The sequence below is a fragment of the Phocoena sinus genome, chromosome 1 (genome assembly GCF_008692025.1).
Source record: "Phocoena sinus isolate mPhoSin1 chromosome 1, mPhoSin1.pri, whole genome shotgun sequence".
In the NCBI taxonomy this organism is placed as follows: domain Eukaryota; kingdom Metazoa; phylum Chordata; class Mammalia; order Artiodactyla; family Phocoenidae; genus Phocoena; species Phocoena sinus.
In genome coordinates this window covers 76558892-76585968 of record NC_045763.1, presented here as the reverse complement: position 1 = coordinate 76585968, position 27077 = coordinate 76558892, and the positions used below count along the sequence as shown (strand labels likewise).

Sequence of the window (27077 nt, the reverse complement as noted above, 5' to 3'; positions counted from 1 at the left end):
TAACAAAAGACACTCCTGTGACTCAGGAAATTCCAAGGGTTTTAGGAGCTCTGTGCTAGGAACCAGGGACAAAGACCAAATGTATATTTTTATTATACCACAGTGTCATTATTTTGAAAAATGGTAAATAGAAGAAAAGTAAAGGGAAAGAATAATTTTTTTCTTAAGAAATTGCCTTGCTTTTCTTACAGAATTGAACCTTAGTGCAACCAAATAGTTGACAAAGGGAAGTTTCTCTTTACAGAAAAAGCTAGTAAATGAAGAAAGAATGCTAGAGTTAAAAATCACCGTTTTTGCAATCCTGATGAAGAAGAGGTTGAAAACAATAGAAACAACTCAGGAAGACCAAAGGCCTTGAGGCAGGAGACTGCTTGGCAGTCTTTGAGGAATATCTGAATGAGATAAGTGGTAGGAGATAGATCAGAGACATAGCAGGAGCCAGATTATGTTGAATCTTGTAGGTAAGAATTTTGGTTTGGATTTTACTCTGTGTTAGATATTTATTGGAGAGTTCTAAGTAGAAAGATGATACCATGCAATTTATGTTGTAGGAGGATGGTTCCGGCTATCACAGAGAATAGATTGGGGTAGGGGAAGGGTAGAAATAGGGGCACCAGTTTGGAGACTTCTTCACTGGTCTACCCAAGCTCATGCCATGGGTGAGTATGGCATGGACTAGAGTCTTAACAATGGAGATGGTGTAAAGTGGTCAAACTCTAGATGTATTTTGAGGTACAGTTAACATAATTGCTGATGAGTCACTTATATGGTGTGAGAGAGGAGTCAAAGGTAATCTAAGGCTTAAGCAGTGGAACAGCTGGTATTGTGGGAGCGGCCATCTACTGGAATGAGGAGGAACATGATTTCAGGTTTTTACTTGTTTTGTTTTTGCCTGGGAGGAAATCAAGAGTTCATTTCCATTAATGTTTTTTTTTTTTCCTTTTTCCCTGCTTTATGCGGGCCTCTCACTGCTGTGGCCTCTCCCGCTGTGGAGCACAGGCTCCGGACGCACAGGCTCAGCGGCCATGGCTCACGGGCCCAGCCTCTCTGCAGCGTGTGGGATCTTCCCGGACTAGGGCACGAACCCGCGTCCCCTGCATCAGCAGGTGGACTCTCAACCCCTGCGCCACTAGGGAAGCCCTCCATTAATGTTTTAAAAGAGCCAACTTTTGGCTTTGTTAAGTTTTTCTATGGACCATATAATATTTCATTGATTTTTAGCTCTATTCTAACATAAGCATTTAGAGCTATGAATTTCTCTCTAAGGACTGATTTAACTGCATCCCTCAAAATTTGATGTGTTGTGTTTTCATTATCATTCAAGTTGAAATGTATGCTTTCTTCATTACTCATGGGTTATTTAGAAGTATGTTGTTTTTTTAATGTCCATCAGTTAGAAGCTTTTCTAGTGATCTTATTGTTGCTGGTTTCTAATTTAGTTCCATTGTGTTCAGAAAGCACACAGTGGAAGAGTTTAATCTTTTAAAATTTATTGAGCCATTTTATGGCCCAGCATGTGATTATCTTGATGAATAGTTCACGTGAACTTCAAAAGATTCTGTATAGTGTTCCATAAATGTCAGTTCAATTATGGTGGCTGATGATGGTGGTCAAATTTTCTCTGTCCTTACTAGGTTTTCTCTTGTCTAGTTGTTCTGTTAATTACTGAGAGAGGTGTGTTGAAATATCCAACTCTGATTTTGGATTTTATTTCTTTAGTGTTTAGGAAGTGTTTAGTTAGTGTTGCTTCATGTATTTTGCAGCTCTTGTGTGATGCATGCATATTTAAGGAGTGTTATGTCTTCCTGATGGACAGACCTTTTTATCATTATCAAATATCTCTGTTTATCTTTAGTAATACTCCTCTTCTTGAAGTCTAGTTTGATAGTAATAGAGCCACACCAACTTTTTAATGCTTATTGTCTGCCTGGTATATATATTTCCTTTCCTTTACCTTTCTATATTTAAAGTGCATCTCTTATAGATACTGTATAGTTGGGTCTTTTTATATTTATCTTGGCTTGATAATCTCTGATTTTTAATTAGAATGTTAAGTTCATTTACATTTGTGTAATTTTGGTATGATTGGGTCTTGGCCTTCTGCATTGTCATTTCTTTTCCATTTATCCCAGGTGTTCTTTGCTCCTTTATTCCCTTTTTCTACCTTCTTTTGGGTTAATCAAATATATTTTAGTATTTTATTTAATTTCTCTCGGCATTTCAGCTGTATCTGATTGATTTTTAGTGGTTGCTTTAGGGATTACAGTATACCTTATTAACTTATTGTAGTTTACTTAGAGTTATTATGGTAATATTTCATGTAAAATATAAGACTCTTGTAACATTACAATTTCATTTACCTACTATCCCCCCATCCTTTGTGTTCTGTTGTCATTTATTTTACATCTATGTCATTATAAACCCAACAGTACAATGCAATAATTTCTGTATTAAGTAATCAGTCTTATAAGGAAATTAAAAGAAGAAACAAACAAGAGAGTCATTCATATTTCCTCATTTATTTTCATTTCCAAAGCTCTTAATTCCTTCCTATAGATCTGAGTTTCTATCTGGTGCCACTCCCCTTTAGCTAGCAGATATTTCTTCAATAATTCTTTGAGTACAGTTCTACTGGTGATGGTTTCTCTTATTTTTTGTTTAGCTGGAATTTATTTTGTCTACACTTTTTTGAAGGATAGTAAAAAAAATTTTTGTAGAGTAAAAAAATCTTGGTTGAGAATGTTTTTCTTCCAGCACTTTAAACATGTCTGATGTTCTCACATTTTGGCCTTTACTGTTTTTGATGAGGATTTAGCCAACATTTTTATTCCCCTCAATATAATGTGAAAATTTTCACCAGATGTCTTAATGTTTTTCTCTTTGTCTGGCTTTTAGCAGCTTTACTATGATGTCTGTAGGGGTGGTTTCCCTCAGATATTTCTTTGGGCTTCACTGAATGTCTTTTTACCCATAAAAAAATTTTTTTAAACAAATTTGGGACATTTTTGGCCATTATTTCTTCAAATAATCTTTCTGTCCCATTATTTCTCTCCTTTCCTTCTGGGACTCCATGTATGTTATACTATTAATATTGCCCCACAGGTCACTAGATCTCTGTTCATTTTTGCCATGTATTTTTTTTTCTCTTCTTCAGATTAGATAACTTCTATAGATCTGCCTTTAATTTCATTAAACTTTACTTCTGCCTTCTCCAACATGATGTTAATCTCATCCAGTAAATTTTTATATTGAAGATACTGTATTATCAGTTCTAGGTTTTTAGTTGACTCTTTTTATATAGTTTTCATCTGTCTGCTGATATTTGTCTGTTCACTCATTATGATCATCTTTTCCTTTAAGCCCTTGAACATATTTATAATAGTTAATAAAATCTTCAACTGCTGGGCTTCCCTGGTGGCGCAGTGGTTGAGAGTCCGCCTGTCAATGCAGGGGACATAGGTTCATGCCCCGGTCAGGGAAGATCCCACATGCCGCGGAGCGGCTGGACCCGTGAACCGTGGCCGCTGAGCCTGCGTGTCCGGAGCCTGTGCTCCACAACGGGAGAGGCCACAACAGTGAGAGGGCTGTGTACTGCAAAAAAAAAAAAAAAAATTTCAACTGCTAATTCTAACTTCTAGGTCCTCTTATGGTCTGTTTGTATTGATTGCCTTTTTTCTTTACCTCAAGTCATATTTTCCCTTTTGCATGTCTAGAAAAATTTGATTACATACTGCATGTTGTGGATGATATGTGGATCTTTAGATGCTGTTACCTTTCTTTTTAATCCTTTGGAGACTTGATTTTTGTTTTGTAGGTGCTTAAATAACTGGCTCATCACCTTAAACTTGTACAGGTTTGGAAACTTTTATTTTTTTATTGGAGTATAATTGCTTTACAATGTTGTGTTAGTTCCTCCTGTAGAACAAAGTGAATCAGCTATATGTATACATATATCCCCTCCCTCTTGAGCCTCCCTCCCACCCTTCTAGGTCATCAGAGAGCACTGAGCTGAGCTCCCTGTGCTATACAGCAGCTTCCCACCAGCTATCTGTTTTACACATGGTAGTGTATATAGGTCAATGCTACTCTCTCAATTCGTCCCACCCTCCCCTTCCTGCCCCCTGTGTCCACAAGTCCGTTCTTTATGTCTGCATCTCTTTTCCTTCCCTGCAAATAGGTTCATCTGTACCATTTTTCTATATTCCATATGTGTGTGTTAATATACAATATTTGTTTTTCTCTTTCTGACTTACTTCACTCTGTATGACAGACTCTAGGTTCATCCACATCAAGGTTTGGAAACTTTTTTAAAGGGCAGATCTCTTTCAGTTTCACTTATAGTATTAGTGCAAGTCCATTAGTCCAAGAATATAGTATTTGCTTCTAAAGTATAACTCTCCCTCAATTTCAATGGAAAGGTATTTATCGAACTATTTACCATGTTCTTCTAAAATGATGTGACTCAAACCCCAAACTTTCTCCTTTAGTGACCAGCAGCTGAAATGTGTTAATTCTTTCAGCCTTTTAGTTGATTTCTGCTGAGTTCTTTAGGATCTATCTCATGAAAACACATGTCAGGATCAGCCAAGAATTAAAGAAAGTCTATATTCAAGCTTTGGGGGATGCTGACTTTCTTTTTTTCTAGGATTTTCTCCCTCTGTTTGCGGTCATTTTGGTACTCCTACACTCTGTCCTCTGATACCATTAGCCAAAAGGTTTATGTTTTTCTGCTTGAATTCCAGCCACTCTGTGCGGACTGGGAAGTGTCTTTAGGAGAAAGGCTGTATAAGTGTGTATTAAACCAAGTGTGATTTCTTCTTTCAAGAGTTGAATCCCCTCCAGCCCTGTTTTTTACTGTTCTCCTGTGCATTCAAATAGTTGTTTTACATATCTTGTCCTGACTTTACAATTGTAATCTTCAGGAGGATTAGTTGCATATATGCTACTCTGCCACTATCTGAACCAGAATTTCCAAGAGTTCTTTTTGATCGTATTCAATTTGAGAGGACTATTTAACATCCAAGTGGAGATATAAAAAGGATATATGAATCTGGAGTTCAGGGAAGATATCATAGCTAAAAATATACATTTCAGAGTCATCAATGTATATATGGAATTTAAAGCTATGGAACTGATGAGGTCACCTAGGGATGAATGTAGACAAAGAAGAGAAGTGTCAGAGGACTGAGTCTTGGGGTACTTCAGAGTTCAGTGTATTAGGAAGATGAAGAGGAACTAGCAAAGGAGACTGAGAAAGAATGACCGATGAGGTTAGGATAGTGGTAGGGACAAAAGCCTGAGTAGAGTAGGTCTAAGAGAGAATGGATGGAGAGGAAGTCTTTTAGTTAACATAGACAACTTTCTAGGAGTTTTTCTCTAAAAGGGGACAGTATAATGGAGCAGAGAAGGGAGATGTGGGCTCAAGGAAAGTTATTTTTGAAGATTGGAGAAATTACAGTGTGTTTACTTGATGATGGCAGTTATCTTAGAAGTAAAAAGTAAAATAATGTAGGGAAGACAGTTCACCAATAGTGTCCTGGTGAGAGACAATGTGGGGGTTTGGTTATGAAGGCAGAGTGTTTTGGTACAGGTTAAGGTGAGGTGTAGTGGATTTGGTTATGAGAGCTTGTGAAAGATGAAAGCAGGATAACCAGCTGAGAGTAAAGAGAGGGAAGTTATGAAATAATCATCTATGAAAATGGGAAAGTCAATCGACTGAGGCAATTACTGGACACACCAAAAGACAAAGCAAAACAAAATCAATGTAAGAAGTCGTGAATTTCAAGTGAGATTTGTCAGCATTAATTGTTTTCTCTTAATCACATTCAGCTGCTAGGGATAGGGTCAGAGTAGGTAGAGAGTTTATATTTAAGATTTTCCACATAAGCTTATAAGACAGAGGGAGAAACAGGCAATGGTGTAATTTATGTATGCAAGGAAGTGATTAGAATATAAGACACTGGTATTTAGGCTGGCTAGGGATGGGAAGTGAGACCACGTGGGGGATGAAAGAGTGAAAACATGATGGGATCACATATTAGCAGTTCCAGTGGGTCAAATAATTGTTAAAATTATAAAGGCTTAGAGTGAGCTAAAAAGAAGTATTGGTTAGAGAGTATAGTGCTTAAAATTGAGATTATGGACTTGTGCAATTATTGCTAATATTAGAGCCAAGAATATTCAAGTGGTGCTACCTCAAGATTGTCATTTAGTGTTTCCTTTATGATACTCTACCAGTTTAGCTCATTCATACTCTGAATTTTTTAATTCCAAATTCTTTCCATTAAAATTTTGCTGCACTGTCAGTAATTCACTCAAGAGTTGTGTTCTCTGCTTTTCAAGATGGCCATAATTGTAAAATTTATTTTAATGATTGTATTTAGTACTGTTATTTTTAATACTAACTACTAACATCTATGTAATCTATAGGGGATTTGATCCTAAATCTTTCAAGCTAATCTAAGTAGGTATTATTATTATTCCCATCTTACAGAGGAGGAAATTCAGGTTCAGAGAGATTAAATGACTTGTTCAGTCTTTTCACTCTAAATCCCAATGCTCTTTCCATTATATTATGTGGACTCCAATCTGATAAATTTGTTTGAACATCTTAATGGGTCTAATACCTTAGGGAGTTTCCCTCCTTATACAGAGAGCCATCTGGAGATCCATAACAGTCTAAAAGAGCTACTCTGATAATGAGGATTTTAGACTATAGCAGATCAGTAAGATAGGTGGGACTTTTGGAATCCTTGAGTAATAAAATGTAGGCAACTTCCTTTTCTTCTTATTCATACTCAAAAGGATATATAGCTCCTTCAACAAAAGTCGTGTAGGAGTAAGTAAAAGTCAGTATTGAAGGTCAATTATGATTAATTTATAAACATTTTTAATTCCAAGGAGTTTTTGAAAAGCCAATCAAGTGTGGCTAAAAGTGTGTCAGGAATCATAGAATAAATAAATAACAAATAAGTAAATATGATTTCCCTCATAAAAAGGGGGAAAATGACAGAAATTTTGGAGTATTTTCCTTAAATGCAGAAAAGTATGCCCTACTTCCTTGACATTTCAGGCAAACTTGGCATGTTCAATAATCTCTTCCTCATGAATTTTATACTAGGATCAATATACAACTGGCCAGGTTAAAAGCATTTTCTTCATACTGACTTAAATTTCTGGTTCTAGAATATGACGTAATCAATTAACTCAAGCATATTTGTGTGGCAATGAAAGAGATGTGACATATATCTCTTTACTTATGTTGCCAAGATGTATAAAGCTTCTGAATAAGAAAAAGGTCTGTCTTTACATCTGATTTTTATTGCTTAATTGATTACTTTCTCCCACTCTTTCAATTTTTTTAAAGTGGAAGATGAAATGTCAGATGATGATGTCAAGAAAGCTGAAAGATAATTATATTAAGGAAGTTGGTATATAATAGAAAATTCAGATAGGACCGAAAAATAAGAGTTTTTAGTGTGAGAATTCTAAGTAAAAACATTGGCCATAAAGAAGTTTTATTATATTCAAATTTCTCAAGGGTTATCATTTCTTAAGTTCCTTTTAAATTTGTTGTAAATATTGCCTCAAATCAATTAGTTAGGCTTTATGATAGATTAAAATATATAAAAATCAATAAGATCTTAATTTAACAGATGTTGTGATATGAGAAAGAAAATTGACCTGATTTACCAGTACTTTTCTAGGCAGTCTTAACCAATTCAGTTAACTTTTCTGGACCTTATTGCTTCTTTCTCTATAAAGGGATAAGCTCTAATCTCTCATAAATTCTAAATAGATTATCTTTTATTTAGATGAAGCGTTGAGTTCTTAAATATTAAGATATCACTAAAGCTATTTGTCAGGTCTCATAATTTTGTAACGAGTGATCTAAAATTGTATTAGTGGTAGAAGTGGTAATAGCTATGAAAGGGAAGAGGTCAGACTGGAAAATAACCTTTTCCTTAAACATTTTTTTTTGATGCTTGGATATAGGACTCTGCCAATGAAGACTCATTTCTAATTTGTAAAATGAAAAGACTTGCTGGGGAACATGAAGGACTTTTTGTCTTTCTTCTTTCATCAGTCAGTTTGAGAGCTATTTCAGGAGTATCCCTCCCATACCATTCCCCACCTCTAACTTTGAACTGTAAGCCTAACGTTTTATTTCACCGAGAAACTAGAAGCAATCAGATGAGAATTAGCTCTCATTTTTTTCCCCATTACCAAGGCTAGTGACCTAATATCTGTACCCATATATCCTACCTTTGAAATTGTTGTACCAGATTAATTGTTCCTACTGAAATGTCTCTGCTTGGACCCTGGATCCCCATCTCCTATGGCATACTCAAGAGAAATATGCATTTCTCCCAAATTACGCTCAATTTCTCCCTTTTTTCCTAGATCATTCCCATCAACAAAGTAACTTGCTATATTAGTTTCCATCTTGACAAAAAATTTTAAAAGCCTAAGCCCTCTCTTAGAACTCACATCTTCTTTCTCCTGAGATGTGGTGTACTCTTATTTCTCTACTTGCCTTGCTACTCAAAGCTCCTGTCTTACCACCCATGACCTTCATGTGTTCTTCTTAACCACTCCACTGATATGACACCTATCAAAGTCACCAACCACCTCCATCTCTCCCAGCAGCCTCTCCTCACATGACTTATTTTTTCAGCAGTAGTGGACACACACAGTTGGCCGTGCCTTCATTCTGAAAATGTCTTCTCTACACTTGGAGGCTCCACAATCACCTTGTTTGCCTTTCAACTTACATGCTGTGTCACCTCATTCTCTCTTGCTGTCTTTCCTCCTCCAATTTCTAAATATTAGAACATACTTAGTGAACCACCCTCCTTCCTCTTCTTTTCTCTATATTTACACTTTTTCTCAGTAGTCTCACCCTTTACCATGGTTTCAGATACAATTTATATTCTGGTGACTTTTGATATCCAGCCTCAGCGTCCAACAGCACACACAGTATCTCCACTTAGAAGTCTAAGAGACACCTTACTTTTAACATGTCTGAGAGAGAACTACAGCTGTCATCCAGTCCTACCGTTCTCCCCAATCTTTTCCATCTTTGTTGTTTTCCTATTGTACGTGGACTTGATGCCAATCTGTCTTTCTCACTTCTCGTCCTGGAAATTATGTCCGCTCTGCCTTCAATATGTATTCTGAGTTTGGAACCCCCATAATGTCTGTTCAACACTACAGCCAGTGGTATCTTGTTAAAAGTGAAGACAGATCTGAGTAAAAGCCAAACCACAAATAAGGCTCTATAATTCTTTTTGTGTACTGGCCGCTTTTGTCTCTGAAGTGCACACCTGCTTCTCTCCACTTAGCACCTGTTACATCGGGCAACCAGCTGTTTCTCAGACAAACCTCAGGCCTTTGCACTTACTCTTTTCTCTGCTGGGGATGCTCTTAGTGATCTCCCTTTAGATATATTTACAACTCCCTTCCTTACCTCTTTCAATTCTCTGGTCAGATCACTTTCTCAGGGACGGTTCCTCCCACTGCACCCAAGAAAAGAGTCCTCTGTGTCCCGGCTGGCCACAGTTCCCTTCCCCAGCTGCTGCTTTCTTCCTGACACTTATCTATACAAGAAATTGTATTTTTAAAAATTTCCATTTAGGGCTTCCCTGGTGGCTCAGTGGTTGAGAGTCCGCCTACCGATGCAGGAGACACGGGTTCGTGCCCCAGTCTGGAAGGATCCCACATGCTGCAGAGCGGCTGGGCCCGTGAGACATGGCCGCTGAGCCTGCGCGTCCGGAGCCTGTGCTCCGCGACAGGAGGGGCCACAACAGTGAGAGGCCCCCGTAACGCAAAAAAAAAAAAAAAAAAAAAAAAATTCCATTTATTCTTTATTTTTTTCTCTCACACTGGAATGTTAGCCTGAAGAGGACAGATAACTTGCCTGTTTTGTTCATCCCTATGTGTTCAGGAAGTTGTTCAATAAATATCTGTGGAATGAAAGAAAAAAAAAAGTATCCCTGAATATGTGAAGGAAGACATGACTGTTTCCCTACTTACCATAGGGTGAAAATAACATTTAGAAATGGAAAATTATTATTAGCTAAGAATGGTAATGAAGTCAGAATTTGAATGATAAAGAATCTCAATTCTGTATTTCATGAATCATGAAATAGAAAAGGAGATATTTTGCTAATATGCATAATAAGAAAGAAAGAATACTTTACTATTGTACCAAAAAATTTTAGTTGAAACCTAATGTCGTATTTCTCTTGATATATAAAAGATAATGATTCCCAAGTATGAAAAATACCTTTTTATAACAGAATAAAAAGAATTTGGGCAGTTAGAGGTTTTTTTATTTTATTATAAAAGTAATGCATGTACATTGCAAGATTTTGGAAAATATTTAAACTTGGAATGATGTTTTAAAATTTTGAGAATTATTATAAGCAGTTTTATTTTACTAAAAACTAGTTTTCCCATGCTAAAATAGGAATTATAACTCAATATGTCACAAAAATGGAAAAGTTAATAGAGCCTTTATGTAGTTCCCTTGAAGAAGGATGTTTCATTGTCCTCTACGTCTGTGTCTCTATTTCTGCTTTGCAAATAAGGTCATCTATACCATTTTCCTAGATTCCACATATATGCGTTAATATACAATATTTGCTTTTCTTTTTCTGACTTACTTCACTCTGTATGACACCCTCTAGGTCCATGTATGGATATGTATGGATATGAAGGGGGAAAGGGGTGGGGTAGGAGGAATTGGGAGATTGGGATTGATACATATACACTATTGATACTATGTATAAAATAGACAACTGAGGGGAACATACTGTATAGCACAGGGAACTCTACTTAATGCACTGTGGTGACCTAAATGGGAGGGAAATCCAAAAGGGGGGAATATGTGTATATGTATGGATGATTCATTTTGCTGTGCAGTAGAAGCTAACACAACATTGTAAAGCAACTATACTCCAATAAAAATTAATTTAAAAAGTAAAAGTGACAGTTACCTATAAAAAAAAAGATGTTTCAATCGTAGTATAACTTTATTGATTAGAAAAATCAGGTATGTCTGGGGAATTTCTAGGAATCTTCTCAACATTTAAAATTAAGGATAAGTGAAATATACACTAAAAAGATAAATGATCCTTGTACATCTCAATTTCAAATACGTAATTTTATTCAATACCATATAATGTGTGTAGCATCTGCCAATGCATACAACCAAAGAAGTATGATATATGTAGTTTATGTTTCATCAAGTGTTTTATAACTGTTTTATTTAGGGCCCCAAAGGAGATCCAGGTTTTTCCCCAGGTCATGCTGTTTCTGGAGAAAAGGTAATTATTCGTCCATGAAATAAAATCATGGTGATATATTTCAAGCTTTTAAAAATCATTTTTATCTTTTTAAAATGTAGATTTTGCTTGATTTCAGACAGAATATATAGATAACTATTGGATTTTAATGAAGGAAGAAATATTTGAAGAATCAAATAAACAGTATTATCAGCCCAACTTTTCACTTTAAATCATACCATTAATTTTTTTGAGTGTCTACTTTGTCATGCCCTTGTGCTACCTGTGAACTAGGAACAGATGGGGCAAAAAATTAGAACAAGTTACTTTTGGTCCTAACCTCAAAAATGTTGCTGTTAGTATGGATGCCATTGTAAATTCTAATGCCATTTTACACCTTTATTTCTAGAATAGTTCTACATACTTATCTTGTTTAAGTACCACAGTAACAGTGAGGGAGGCGGTCATCATGATCTTTTTTCCAGCTGGGAAAACAAGATTCATAGAATTTAAGTGGATAGCAAGTAGATGAATTAATGATGTATCTAAGTTTTCTGACTTTCAGTACAGTATGCTTTTTATTTTATCATAATGCACTCAAATACACATACACATTTAGATAAAAAGAAACTAATGTTTCAAAGTAAAGATAGCAGCGAAAATCTTTATTAAGAGGAAGATATTGTTTTCCAGTGAGGATGAATACAAGTCAAGTATTTAGGTATATATCTGGGAAGCTTTATTTAGACATGCACTTGATGAATGTGATACAATTATAGGATGTTTTTGTTTATGTAGTGTACATTCACAAACTTTTAAAATCCCTGAATAATTTTTGTGGTTACTAGGTTGAAATCTTATCCTTTAATTGGTTTACAGAAAGTCTTGTAAACATAAGAAAAATTACATCACACTAATGGATTTTATACTAGTAATTAAATCCTCAAATTTAATCTAGAACTGTAAGAATTTCATTGCTGTGTTGGAACTGAGTTCACTGAATCTAAATAATTTAGAAAAGGAATGAAAGTTTATCATTAGAAACAGTATTTTCATTGGTTCCTTAATTATTACAAGGAAAAAAATTCTGCAATCTGAGAAACATAAATGCCATCTTTAAAAATCTCTAAATATAAAACATTTGATTTCTTAAAATTTAGAAATTAGACATCCACTCTCTTTTGGTGACTGCTTTAAATAAACTCCCCAAATTACGCATTCAGATTTTATCAGATGCTTATTTTTATCTTCCCTTGTGGCTTCTCTGTACAAAATATAGGGTGGTTCAGTATGTGTACAGTATCTGTATAAAATACAGGGTGATTCAGCCTGCGAGTTGTGACTTGGAAGTATGTCAGTGGGTTTTTTTTTTTAACTTTTTGAGTTACTTGTATACTAACTGTGGTCAATACTATATAGAAGAAATGGTAAGATATAGGATTTAATAGAATGTTTTCATTGAGCTTTAAGTGAAATCCAACTTTCAAAATGAGATATTTTTAAAATGGTAACATTTAAAAACGATTTCTCAGAAATTATATTTACATACAATTAGGTTCAAATTTACTGAAGAGACAGGATATTTATACATATACAATATAAATACAAATAAATAAAATACAAACATTAAATTGGTATGAGTATTGGGGGATTGGGAAACAGTTGAATTTTATTTTTAAACATTTAGCTATTTTTACAATAAATATATAATCAATAATGAAACAATAAAAGCAATGCAGATTCTAGTCCTTCTGCATGTAATATCCAGTAAGTAGCATCTCTCATAGAGCACACCTAAGTGTTTCTTGTGGGGCCTCAATGTCAAACGAAGATAACTTTTAAATAGTGGTAAGTTTTCCCTTCCCACAAGACGAGTGTGATATTATTATTCTCACTTTTCAGATGGAGAAACTTTGAAGGGAAATCAAGTGATCTACCCTTGATTAGAGCTAGTAGAAGATGAGCCTCCAGTCTCCTGTTTCCTAGTACAGTTTTCTTTTCCTTCTATCAGAGAAATAAGTGTCAAAAAAAAATGTATAAACCCATCATCCCATAACAAATGGAAGCCATCCTAATAAAACACTGAGCAAAAAAACATTAAAATATTAAACATATGGAAAAGCACTTTATAGTTAATCAGAAACATCCTTTTCCCTTCTGATTGTTTAATATTAAAGTAGACAATACACTGAAAATTAAATATTGCCTAAACAGTCATTAACGAGTTTATTTAGGGTTATTAACTAAGTACTCTTTTTCTCTTTCAAAGAACATACTTTTTTTCATGCACAATAACTTTGCCACAGCAGGAGGAGGGAAAGGAACAGAGGCGAAGGACAAGTGTACCACGAGTAAACTGGTTTAAGATTATACCCCCATTCCACTTTGACATGTTTCATCCTTGTCAATTCACACAGCCTCCTCTATGTCGTTGTCCATTCTACCCACCACAGACACTCCTTCCCCCTCACTGGTATAATTTCTCCTTCCTACCCTGCTCGCAGGCCTTCATCACATTTGGGGGAAGGGGTTGGGGTGTGGGGACAGAAGGCCCTAATTTGCGAAGTTGGGTCTGTGAAGTCAAACACACGGTCCTCCCAATAAATTTTCACTGCAGCCCCAGAAACGGAAGTGCCCCTTTCCCTGGTGCATGACGAGAGCCCAGTCCTGCCTCCCACCCCCCCACCGTGCCATGAGGTTCCACGTGGGAGTCCCATCAGGCTGCAGGTCCTCACCTAGAAGGGCAGGCCTGAGCTGTCCACAGCTGCCTCACAAAGCACTGGTAGAATTTTTAAGTAGATTCCTTTACATTTTTAAAGCACAGTAAACTTTGGGAAAGATGAGAATTTGGGAAGTAAGGATATTCCTAGAGAGAAGGACATCAGAGAAAAAGAAGCAGGGCCTTAGAGGTGGGGAAGTACTGTCCAGGTAATCAACACTAGAAGAGATAAGGGCCGGGAGCCTCAGAAAAGGTCTCGAACAGTCCCAGAAACGAGGTGGACCTTGAGCCAGATAGAGGAGATCTGAAATGAGTGCAGTAAGATCTGGACGTCCAAGATGAAAACCTGCAGCAAGGAAATTATAATTTTCAATTCTCTTCCATAATATTAAACCTCTGTTTGTGTTTTGTTCTTAGGGTGATCAAGGTCTTTCTGGATTCATGGGGCCCCCTGGTATGCAAGGTGTTAAGGTAAGATGTCATTTTACTTTGATGTATTTGGGTGCCATGTGGATCTGGGTGCTCCTCAGCTCCTAAGATCTCATTCTGAAGTTGAGCCCAAAGTCAATGTTTTAAATTCTTTTCCTCAGCAATAGGAATTAGGGTGCTGTCCTAATCCAGGGAAGTGGTGCCCACCAAAGACAGGGTCTTAAGAAAAATAAAAGAAAACCCTTCAGATAATGATGGGGACAAAATTCACATATAGGAGAAAGTCACTGATAGAATTTTGGAGTTCTCTTTTTTTATTAGGGCAATAACTTACTTCTAAAACTTTGAAGTCACATTGTAACTTTTATATATCCAAAGTGAGGTACATTTGGATGTAGGTAAAATACTTGGCTTTTTTTTAAACAGTTTCTAATTTTATTAGGAAATAATAAGCTCTGCCATGATATATACATGAATGTGAGGCCTGAAGCATAAATAGAGTAGAAGTGAGGGTTGGGGATAGCTTGTAAAAAATAGTAGTCATATGCATATGAGTTGGCCTTTTCTCGGGTAAAAAGGAATAGTAACACAGCTGCTATAATTATTTCATAAAATATGCTGTGCAGTTTCCTGAATTAACACAAGTGTAAATTCTTCTCAATATATTCAGCTTGTCTTTTTCTCAAACGCTGAGTTGTTGATTTTCTACAAGGGATGAAGAAGATACAAAATTTCTGTCTAAGGTATTAAAGGCCCCAAAATATTGGAGGGCAGTATTTGACTTGATATGGGTGCCTAAATACACTTCATAATGAGCTCTGTTGGTGTCTTAGTGTGTCATATTCTTTTCCTTTTGGGAGATTTAGAATGGAGATGGTTTTCTGGCTCTGGTTAATTTGTTCAAATTCTATCTGCCATTTTCTAGGTCCTGTCGACTTTGGGCAGGTCGCTTAACCTAAGCTTTAGTTCCCTCATGTGTAAAATATGAAGATAATACTACCCACTTCACAGGGAGCTGTTGGGAACATGGCATGGGATAATCCATGCAATAGAGTGTCAGAAAAATAGCAAGCCGTTAATAACTGTTAACCATCAGCTACTTATCTGGTTTTGGAAAGGATCCTGACCTTGTTTGCTTCCCTTCATAATCCCTTCTACAGGGCACAATTGTAAATTGATTAAAAAGGTTTTGATCTCATGGAGTATTTTTCCTCCCATGACCATACCACACCATTATTCTTATGGCATTTAGACTAGTTTTCATCCTAGATAGTACTTAGAATCTGACAACTCCTTTGAGGTTGTTGGTTGCTTCCATGAAACTGCAGAGTGATCGTTCCTACCAGAATTGGTCTTGACATACAGTCATGAATCTGTCTGATTAATGCTACTTAGTATACCTCTGACTGCTAAGTGTACCTCTGAGGAAACTGTACTAATGAATCGCATCAAACAAAGAAAATCTCATAATATGAAAATTACCTTAATAAATTGTATTTGATATTAAATATACAGCTATTGCATCCTGAAGAATGCCACTGTGTATGAGAGAAAAACAAACTAATCATTACTTTCCAAGGTTAATAATGCCCATGGTTCATGAAATTAGCGTTCCAGAAAGGGAAAAATTATTGATAAATAAAGCTTGAGTCATGATTGCGCAGAGGAGTATATAAAGAAATATTATAGAGAACATTTTAAAAGACTGATTTTAACTATTAGAGCAGATTATCATTTTTAACTTTGAAGTTTTACTTACTTAAAGCAGAAGATATTATCTTCCAAGGACTTATGCACATATTATATGAGCCTTGGCCCATCGATATTTTAAAATATTGAGAACATATTATTTTTGGTCTGTATAAGTCTAGTAAAGTGAAATAGCATTAAGTTAAATAAACTGGGTCATGGATGCATATCTTTCACAGACTTCTTTTCTCTTACACAGTTTTTTAAACTTTTAAAATCTGGCTTGTGTTGTTAACGAGTAGAAACAGACACTGTAGAAGTCAGGGATCTTGCTATGTTATCAATTAGTAACTATAGCTGAATTTTCTCTAGAGAAGGTTTGGTCGAAAGTATTTAGAAACCAAATTACTTTCTGATAAATGAAGCATCCACGGTTCACTATGCTTTGATAGTAGTTCAAAACAGTGTTAATATTTGAGATGATTTTGTAGTTTTTCTGAGAATTCTTTTCAGAGTGTGTCTAATAATGGAAACTGTATATAGATTTTTTAAAAACAAGTATTGCAGGAAACACACATAGGGGCTCAATCTAAACCTAAACTAATTCTCCACGTAGCAGGCTTGGAACAAGTTTCCATCACACTATCTACGTGCATGTCTTACTTTTATATGAATGTGCAGTAGAAATACTCTCACAATGAGCTTGGTAGACTCTTTCTGTTCCTGTGGTTTGTATGAAAGGCAGAAGGACCAGACTGATTATTTATGGAATTTACTAATTTTGGTTCATTTTTTGAACCACCTAGGTCATTCTCAGAGTTACTTCCTACAAACAGGATCCATTCTAGGAGTACCTAGAATAAAAGTTCCTATTAGTTATGACCTAGGGACTCCTATTCCTTCATCCTTTCAGTTCTACCCCTAAAATGCTACATGAATTCTTAAGGTCAAGACAAGAACTTAAGGTATTCATTCTGTAAGTGATAAATCTAAGATAAGCCCAGAGAGGTTAAGAGAATCGCTCAGGGTCACTCAGAGTTACAGCAGGATCAAGAGATAATACTTGCTGATACTGAATCCACTGTGCTTTTAACAGTCTGTGCTTACTATAAAAGATGAATAAGGTACTTGGGATTTGATTAATATGAAGTTTATTACATATTTTATCTATCAAACTATTTTTGAATTATTATTATAACTATTACGGTAAATATTAACAGCTCCTTTCTTATGTGTAATATTATAGTCTATCTGCTGAACGCTGTATCTTAAAAACAACCCATTGAGACAGATAGTATGTTCAGTGTGTCATAAATAAGTTAATTGAGGTATAAAATGTTTAAGGCATTTACCCAAGGCCACATGATTATTAACTGACAGTTAGGACTCAAATCCAGGCATCTTTGACATGACTGTGCTCTTAATAACTTCAAATACTGTTTCCCCATATATTAGTTCATTATGCCAATATTTGTTATATGTGAGTTTGATTACTTCTGACTACCTCAAGCATGAATGCAAGAGAAAGTAAAATTTTGTTTTTTCCTGAAAGCCAAGGGAACAAATATAGTTTTGGATGACGGGTAATAATGACATCATTATTCCTTTTCTCCGGAAGTATCTGGAAATATTACAATTCTTTAAGTAGTCTTTGAAATGGCTGCAAGAAAGTTGTGTGTAGAAATACTGACAACTCATGGAAACTGTTGAGATAAATAAATGGAAGATTAATATAAAATGTTCTGAAAACTAGAAGTAATATTGAGATAGAAATAACAAAGCAAGTAAATCAGCAGCAATATTTTTATTCACTCTTCAGTAGATTTTTTGGTTCGCTTCTGCCTTTTTCCTTTTATCTCTCACCCCTTGACGTTTTTTTAAGGATTAATAAATTTACTATATTAAAAATAAGGCTTTTTTTTTTCACAACAAGTTACAACACAAATAGTGAAAATACAAGCCACAGACTGGGAAAAAATATTTGTAACGCATGTAACTAACAAAGAACTAGCATCCAGAACATGTAAAGATTGCACAGAAATCAATAACCCAATAGAAAAATGGGCAGTTCACAAAACAGCAAATCCATTGGTCACTTAATATGTGAAAAGATATTTAACCTTACTAGGAATAAAGGAAATGAAATTAAAACAATGAGGTATCATTTCACAATTGTCAAATATCTAAAGTCTGAAAATACCTACTTTTGGCCAGATGAGATACAACAGGAATTCTCATTTACTGCTGATGGAACTGGAACAACCACTTGGGAGCACGATTTGCCATGTCTAGGAAAGGTGAAGATGCACACTGCCTAACACTTAGTAATTCTGCTCATATGTATCTATCTTAGAGAAATCTCTAACACACATACACAAGAAGAAATTTTAAAATGTTACTTGCAGCATTGTTTATGAAAACAAAACAGTAGAAACCCCAATATATTTAAATTTTAAAAGGATATATTTTGATAGATTCATAAAATGTAACAGTATGCAGCAGCTAAAATGAACAAACTAAATCTACCTATTTATGGCAACATGTGTAAATCTCAAAAATATAACATTGACAAAAGAAATAGCCTCAAAGCATTCATATAGTATAATATATATAAAGTTCAACAACATGCAAAAATACATTATCAAAACAACTTACAGAAATTTATGCTTTACTGAACAGTGAAACATTGTATTTATATAAAAGTATAAAATCATGCATATTAAAAAAAAGTGCTTTTCTCTGAAGAGGGACAGATAAGAATGAAATCAGGGGGTTTCATAAGGAAAGGCCCTTGAATTTTTTCTTTTAAAAAATCTGAAATCAATATTCACACCTTGACTTTTTTTAAAAAAACCAGTATTACCGCTTTAACAAGCTGTGTGTTTCCCCAGATTGACTGGTTACATTGCCTCAACTTAGCCACCTTAATATAACTCTTATTTACCTGGGAACTGAAGTATGTTTTCACTTCCCACTAAATGTCTAAATTGGTGCCAAAAATCAGATAAGTTAGATCCAGAGTACATGCTGTGTTGGTTGGAACACAAGAGTCATAATTCTGAGCTTGGACTCCAGATGAATTTTTAAATTGGTTTTTAAATATAGCTGATCAGTTGCTACATTACTATTAGAAGTCTGCTTTTTAAAATTGTAAGAACATTAACAGCAATTTCAATTGAAGAAATTTTTCTGGGATCGAGAGGATAAGCCAGATGAGAGCAGTTAAGCACATCTTAGCATGAAGGTATAACTCAGAACAATTGTGAAATAGGCACATATTTTAAAACAGATTATTATGAATAATGTATGGCAATATTTTTCTGAATGTCAGAAAATTCAACCACTATACTTTTAGTAATAATTATAAATCAGTGTGAATTCTTATTCTAGTTTGATGGAATTATTTCAGTTAAAAAAATCTTTCCATTACATAGGAGGTACACAGTTAACATCTTTATAAAGTTGGAAGGGAAAGAAGAGCTGAAAAAATCAAGTGGAATGCATTATGATTTATCAGTCACTCAAAACCTATACAGCTTTTCATAATCTATTTAAAGCAAGGACAGTACTAAGGAAGTACAGCAATACTGAATGTTGATGAGAACAACAATAAAAATAAAATCCATGCCCGGAGAAAGAAATAAGGGGAATTCTTATGTTCCATAGTTAACGCTATAGATCATCTTCTCACCTGTGCAATATTCCTGTAAAAATCTGCAGAGCTATGTTTTCCTTTGCTTGGTTTGCAGTTCAGTCTTAGTACTGAAAGTCTAACATAAAAGCTGCTGCTTAGGGGCTGTGCTGTCACCACTGTGACCATCTACTCTGCCCTCTGCCGTTTCCACTAATGGAAGGGGAAGCTAAGAACGAGACAACACATACTGAACTCCCTCACAGGCAAGCCCGTGGCTACCAAAGTGGTGTACTCTGTGGGACTTGGGAAATATTCCTTCATCCAAAGATATTTTCCTCTTCTGATTGACATCCTAACATTAACGATAAATTCATTTGGCTGAAAGTATTTCAGTTCCCAGAAGGTTTTTTAAAAAAATGTCTGTGTCCTCAGAAAAAGCTGTTATCGGTCATTTAGCACCATTTTGAGAATTAGTGTCATACTGTTTTTCTCCACGAGAACTAGTTGAGAAGGACTACAACTAGAGTTGATGGGGCCAAGGTAAAAACTGAGTACTGGGGCTTCCCTGGTGGCGCAGTGGTTGAGAGTCTGCCTGCCGATGCAGGAGACACGGGTTCGTGCCCCGGGCCGGGAAGATCCCACATGCCGCGGAGCGGCTGGGCCCGTGAGCCATGGCCGCTGAGCCTGCGCATCCGGAGCCTGTATCTTTACTTGTAGTGAATGAACATTGCTGCTCGTAAGTTTAATTGACTGTGCCCTTTCACCCGGTGCTAGTGGTTATTTTTCTCCTCAAGGGCTGCTTCTCAAGTCAGTGACCCTTCTCACCTGTCTTATTTTGCCTTGGTCCTCTGGCTCCAAACACCCTTCGTCCCGTTTAGGTAGGGTTAGTAGAACTAGTTAATCTGCTACTAATGTCTCAGTGATGTTGCCTTTCACATGATCATGTATAAGGTTAGCCCACCTTTGCCTCAGCTTCCTGAGACTAGACAGAAGCAAAAGATACAAGGAAGTTGCTTCAACCAAAAGAGTAGTTTTGAGATAAAATTTGTCACTAACTCTGGAATGCTGCAGTTGTTTTAATCACATCCTTTTGTCCTATGGTTCATTCAGGAAACCAGTATTGGTAAACAAGGTGTAGTTCCTGCCTTCAAGTAGCCTACCATCTAAAAAAGGAAATAGTTACTAAAGTAAATCACTAAAAGTATATTATGCTATAACAAGTGCAATGATTAAGATGTGAAATTTTTATAGCAACGGCTGAGGGATCCCTAAACTTCTTGGCAGTGGAGGTGGGGGAGGTTTTAGAGAACAGGGAAAGAGGCAACACCTGAGCTGCATCTTTTCTTTTCTTTTTTTTTTTTTTTTTGTGGTACGCGGGCCTCTCACCGTTGTGGCCTCTCCCGTTGCAGAGCACAGGCTCCGGATGCACAGGCCCAGCGGCCATGGCTCACGGGCCCAGCCGCTCCGCGGCATGTGGGATCTTCCGGGACCACAGCACAAACCCATGTCCCCTGCATCGGCAGGCGGACTCTCAACCACTGCGCCACCAGGGAAGCCCCTGAGCTGCATCTTGAGGATGCAAGTTATCCTAATGATACTATAGTTAGTAGACATGTATGCTGTTTACACACAGGTGATGACATAAACCAAGGCTTGGAGGCAAGAGCAGTTCCTTGTTTTGGGATTATGGAGTGTTATGTAGGAGGTGTCAGGAGATAAAGTTTGAGGGACATTCAGGGGTCAAATTATAAAGGAACTTGTATGCCATGGTAAAGCATTTATCATATGGTAGAGAGCTACTGAAGGATTTTAAGAAGGAGAGTGCCAGAGGCAAATCATTTAGTCTCCGGAATTTCTTTGGCATTTTTGTGGATTCTACAGACAAATGCTCCTACCTTTCTGAAACCTAAAGTTTATGTAAGGAGGCCCAAGATAGAAAAGCAGAGTGGTAATAGAGAAGTTGTCTTATGCCATAGGGGATACTTTCTCATATGTAGGAAAAATCTTTTTTTTTTTTTAATCTCAGAATTTTTTATTTTAAATTTAATTAATTTATTTATTTCTGGCAGTGTTGGGTCTTCGTTTCCATGCGTGAGCTTTCTTCTGGTTGCGGCAAGCAAGGGGCCACTCTTCATCGCAGTGCGCGGGCCTTTCACTGTCGCGGCCTCTCTTGCTGCGGAGCACAAGCTCCAGACGCGCAGGCTCAGTAGTTGTGGCTCACGGGTCTAGTTGCTCCGCGGCATGTGGGATCTTCCCAGACCAGGGCTCGAACCCATGTCCCCTGCATTGGCAGGCAGATTCTCAACCATTGCACCACCAGGGGAGCCCTGTAGGAAAAAATCTTTATCTCAGTGAATATAAGTCCTTCGCATTTAGTGGGGGAAAGAACTGTTAAAAGAAGAAAACCATTTATATATGAAGTTGACAACATAGAGATTATATCATCGAGAATCTTTTCAATACATATATACAAGCATTCCTCACTTTGCATGGTTCCAATATAGACAAATTTCACTTAACACGGTTTAATAACACCAGTCTCCCACCAACATGGTTCAGATTAATCACACTGTGATTAGCTGTGTAAAGTATAAACTTTGCTACTGGCTCTTCAGCTTACAAGTCACTACATAAATAGTAAATGTGCATCAAGATCAGTGATCGGTCACATTTCATTCAGAATCTGTTGATGATTGTACACGACACATCTGTTAGTTCATGCACAGACCGCAGAGTGTGTAGCTGTCTTGCTTCCTTCTCTCTGATAAACTCATGTGGCATTTTACACAAATGGATAATCAAAAAAAGTAACTGGTCAACAAAGATGAAAAGTACAATGAAATAAAGAAATAGTGATAACACAGAAATTGAAATTAGAATCAAATATAAATGGAGTTATAGAAGAAATAGCTGATCCTGGGGCACTGCTGCCATTTGAGAGACTCTACATATGCAGACAGAGGAACTTGGTAGCGGCGAACTTGTTTTTATTATTTTTGTTTAAGGCAAATTTTTTGACATAAGAGGAAAGGGTTGTGATGAATAGGATAGACACATCCCAGAGGAGGTTACAACAGCAAAAAAACTTCACGTTAGAAGAACTCTTGGAGCTATTTCATGACATTGAAAGTGCAAAGGATGGAATGTTGGGAGCTGACCCACACTTAGAAAGGAGTATGACAGTTTGCCAAAACATAGAATATATGCTTGCTCTGTATGGTTATTTATACAAGAAAAGCACTATTCAAACTACTCTTCATAAATTTTTTCTAAGAAATGGAACTTTAATTTCTCACTGTTTCTAATGTTTTAAATTACACTGTAGTAAACTAATACTTAGCATATTTTTTATTTCCCTATACAGAGGTAACTGACAGTGAGACTTTTAAACATTTTGACAAAAATTTTTAAAGGTCACAGAACAGTTGCAATTTTTCCCATTATTAAGATTGCTTGGCATGGTTTCAGCTTATATGGTCAGTTTCATGGTCCTTTAGTACTGTGCAAAGCAAGGATGGCCCTATATGTAAATGGTACCACTATTTTCCTTATGGATAAACATTTATGTATCCAAATTTTAATTACTTGGGGGTAGTTCAGGTATATATTTGAAGTTTGTTTCTTTTCCATCCCTTATTATTTCTGATTTTGATTCAATTGTATCTCTTTTTTTTTTTTGGTCCTGTGTGGTCACCTGTTGATAACGTATTTGTTAGGGTTTAAATTGTTGTTACAATAAGTATTAAAATTAATATCTCTATATTAAAATTAGATTCTAAACCCTTTTTATTACTGGAATTCTTGGCAAGGCAAATTTACGTCACAACAAAAGTTGAAACAACCCTATAACTCATTATAATGAGTTTTTAATCTGTTCTAAAACAGAACTTGTACATTTTTCTATTGGCATTCCTTAAGAAATGTGTTTACATCAGTTTCAGTATATTTATCAGAGGAAAATCATGCATTGTTAGTTACTCGGCCTTTTTTGTTATTTTTCCTATGTGAGTATAGGAAGAATAATGACTCAAATAGTATTTTCAAAAGACTACAATATAAACAAATTTTTAAAAGTAAAGTCTCAGGGAGACTTCCCTGGTGGCCCAGTGGTTAAGACTCCGTGCTTCCAATTCAGGGAGCGTGGGTTTGATCCCTGGTTGGGGAACTAAGATTACACATGCTGTGTGGTGTGGCCAAAAAATTTAAAAAAAAATTAAAAATAAAGTGTCACGTCCTTAGATTGGAGCTATGCCAAAGCTTGAATGTAGGCATTCTTCCCAGGAACTTATTCCCTTTGTTTTTAAAAAATATTACAGACTAGTATTTAAGTAGAAAACAAATGAGACCTGTAGTCACAAATTAGGGAATAAATGGAGGCTTTTATACAATAGTGGTGCTAACTCCAGTATATTACAGTAACATATTATTACATTGAAAAATAACAAGATATTTTTTCTCCCACTTATTACCTTTCATTTCAATATTAAGAGAATGGAGATATCATATTGAATACTTAGAATCTATTTTCCCCCAAGTAACCCTCAGATTCCTCTAAGTCTTTACATCAATTCATTTATTCATCCAAATCTTTCCATCAATTAATTAACAAGCACTTACTATGTTCTAGACACTGGGGATACCACATTGAATAAAATAGTTCAGGAGCTTAAGTTTAAACTCTTTAAGGGGCATATATATCATCTCTAACTCTGCCCTCAAATCTAATGTATAATCATGTTTCTCCTAGACTCTCATAATAGCCTCCTTACCTGACCCATTCTCTTTCCATTCTGCTCATCCCAGAGTCCCCATCTTTGTTTCAGGTCATATGCCCATGGGAGCCTGAATCTGTTTTTTTCTGATACGTACCTCAGTGATACATCAGTGTTATTTGAATTCTTCCAATGCCTCAAAGCCTGAATTGACTCTTATAAATGCCTTTGTTTTTCATTCAATGAAAGGTGAAAAAAAAAGTAGTGACTTTAACAGATTCAACTAATTGCAGAATGCTGGCAATTAAAAGGAGATTTAGCAGTAGTTTAATTCATTGCTGTCATTTTACAGATGAAGACTTTGAAACTCATGATATAGCTATTTAGTGGCAAAACTGGATCTAGAGCTCGGTGTGCTTGGTCTTTTCATTATTATTAGTAGTAAACCAAACCAAACCAAAACCATTTTGTTTCACTTCAGCTCTTTTGATGGCAAAGAATGGAGACTTAGGCTATCCCAAGGAAGAGAGAATTATTTCAATCCTCTCTACAGCATTAAGGGAAATCAGGGACCCATGGAATCTAAAAATGGTACTGTAATATGACTTAGCCTCACGGGGGCGGGCACTGATTCAAAGCAGCTCTGAGTATCTAGCAACATTAGTTTGTGGATCTTTTACTGTACTTGTCTATTAGCACTGCTACTCATCTCCTCTCTCTGCATCTGCCCTTTTGTGTTATCTGACTTTTCCTCTGACAAAAACTTTCTTTCTCAGCACAGTTTCTGCTTACTCTAAATTTTTTACTCATACTTTGGCTTTCTTCTCTTCCTCTTATCCTTTCTTTGTCAGTCTTTCCAGCTTCAGCTGAGTACCTGAATCAATCCTCCCTCCCTCCTTCCTTTCCTTCCTTCCTTCCTTCCTGTTGAACTTAATTTAAAAAAGAGTTTGATTGGCCCAGCTTCACCCTGTTTAGGCAAAACTCTCCATTCCAAGTGGCCTCATAGGCTACTGGCCGGACTTCATATTGGCTTCCCTTAGGTTGAATGCCATCTCCTGGGGCTGAGGTGGAGTAGGAGGGAGCTCATGACTATTTGGTGCTGCCTTTATATTAGAGTCTGTGGATGTGGAAGAACCTCTCCAGAGGGAGTTGTACATTCAGAGGATATTATGATCAACATGTCTAGTTCACTGTTATAAACTGCTTCAGGGAAAGTAAGCTAAAGAAGTTGTAGCACCACTGCATTCTGTTTCACCAGGGCTGGCGAGGGAAGAAACTCTGGTCAGAGAAACAGATAGTGGCCAAAGAAAGGGAAGCATGTAGCTAGCTAGACTCAGCAGTACACAGACATAAAAACAAGTAAGTAAATATATAAGCACAGTTGTTTTTTGTTTGTTTGTTTGTTTGTTTCTGGTACGCGGGCCCCTCACTGCTGTGGCCTCTCCCGCTGCGGAGCACTGGCTCCGGACGCGCAGGCCCAGCAGCCACAGCTCGCAGGCCCAGCAGCCACAGCTCACGGGCCCAGCCGCTCCGCGGCACACGGGATCTTCCCGGACCGGGGCACGAACCCGCGCCCCCTGCATCGGCAGACGGACTCCCAACCACTGCGCCACCAGGGAAGCCCCTATAAGCACAGTTTTTAATAAAAAAGAAAAGGAACTAGGCCCATGGCGGAGAGTTTCTCTACCTGTGTACCTCTCGCCCTGGTTCCTCATTTCTCATCTTCCTGACACTCTCTTAGGAACTCCATCCTTCTAGAGCTGCTGCCTCATCCGAGGGAGCCACCACCACTATCTTAGTGCTGAGGACATTTCTTATTTCCCGTTATTAAAAGTGAAAAAACTTAGCTCTGTGGATATTTTATTTGGAGAATCTTGTGTAACATTTGGACAACTGAGAACAATGTACGTCTTCTATTTTGTAATTAGGCTGGTCTTTAGCTATCTTAAAAAATATATAAACTCAGTGAAATTGTGGGTATATAAGATGCAAGTGGTAAATGTGTAACTTTAATAATACCATGATTTATGATATATAATTCCTTTTGTTGATTTGTCTTGGTTGTCTAAAGTTAATGTTTGAACATTTGATGAGAATGAGGACAGCCTGCATTTGAGTCTGAGACAAATATAGGCATATTAAGTAAACAGAAGGGCAGGTTACTCAATTCTTGATAAATCTAACTGTCAAACTGACATGATTCCACCTTACTACCTGCATGACTTTGGTCATATCATTTAATTTCTCAGAGCTCAGTTTTCTCACCTGTAAAAATGAGGAAGGTACCTACTTCACAGGATTGCCATAGAATTAGGTGAGGTATTTGGAAGTGGCTGGTGCAATGTCTGGTACATAGTGGCTCAGTGAAATTGCTTTGTGCCTTCGTTCCTTTTTCCCCCTCCTTTCTCACGGCCACGTCTCTGATCTCTAATAGCCTAATCATGAAAGAACAGAGCTCGCAGAGGACAGGGCAGTTCCTCTGCCCTCTTGCTTTTTCTTCTGTTATTCCCTTGTTACAAATTTGCTTACATATACAGATAACACAAAAATTTTTGTCTCCAACTTTCCTTCTTACATTTCTGGTCTTCTCTCTGGTTCCCAAGAGA

The 27077-nt window shown here is 36.6% G+C and overlaps 1 protein-coding gene across 1 annotated transcript in view; it reads left to right on the top strand.

Moving 5' to 3' along the window:
• COL24A1 (collagen type XXIV alpha 1 chain) overlaps nucleotides 1-27077 on the top strand; it is a 368814-nt gene that overhangs the window by 18101 nt on the left and 323636 nt on the right. The window contains exons 5-6 of the mRNA XM_032642687.1: nucleotides 11277-11330; nucleotides 14425-14478. Of these exons, the coding sequence (XP_032498578.1) occupies nucleotides 11277-11330; nucleotides 14425-14478 (108 nt within the window). The remainder of the gene's footprint in view (nucleotides 1-11276; nucleotides 11331-14424; nucleotides 14479-27077) is intronic.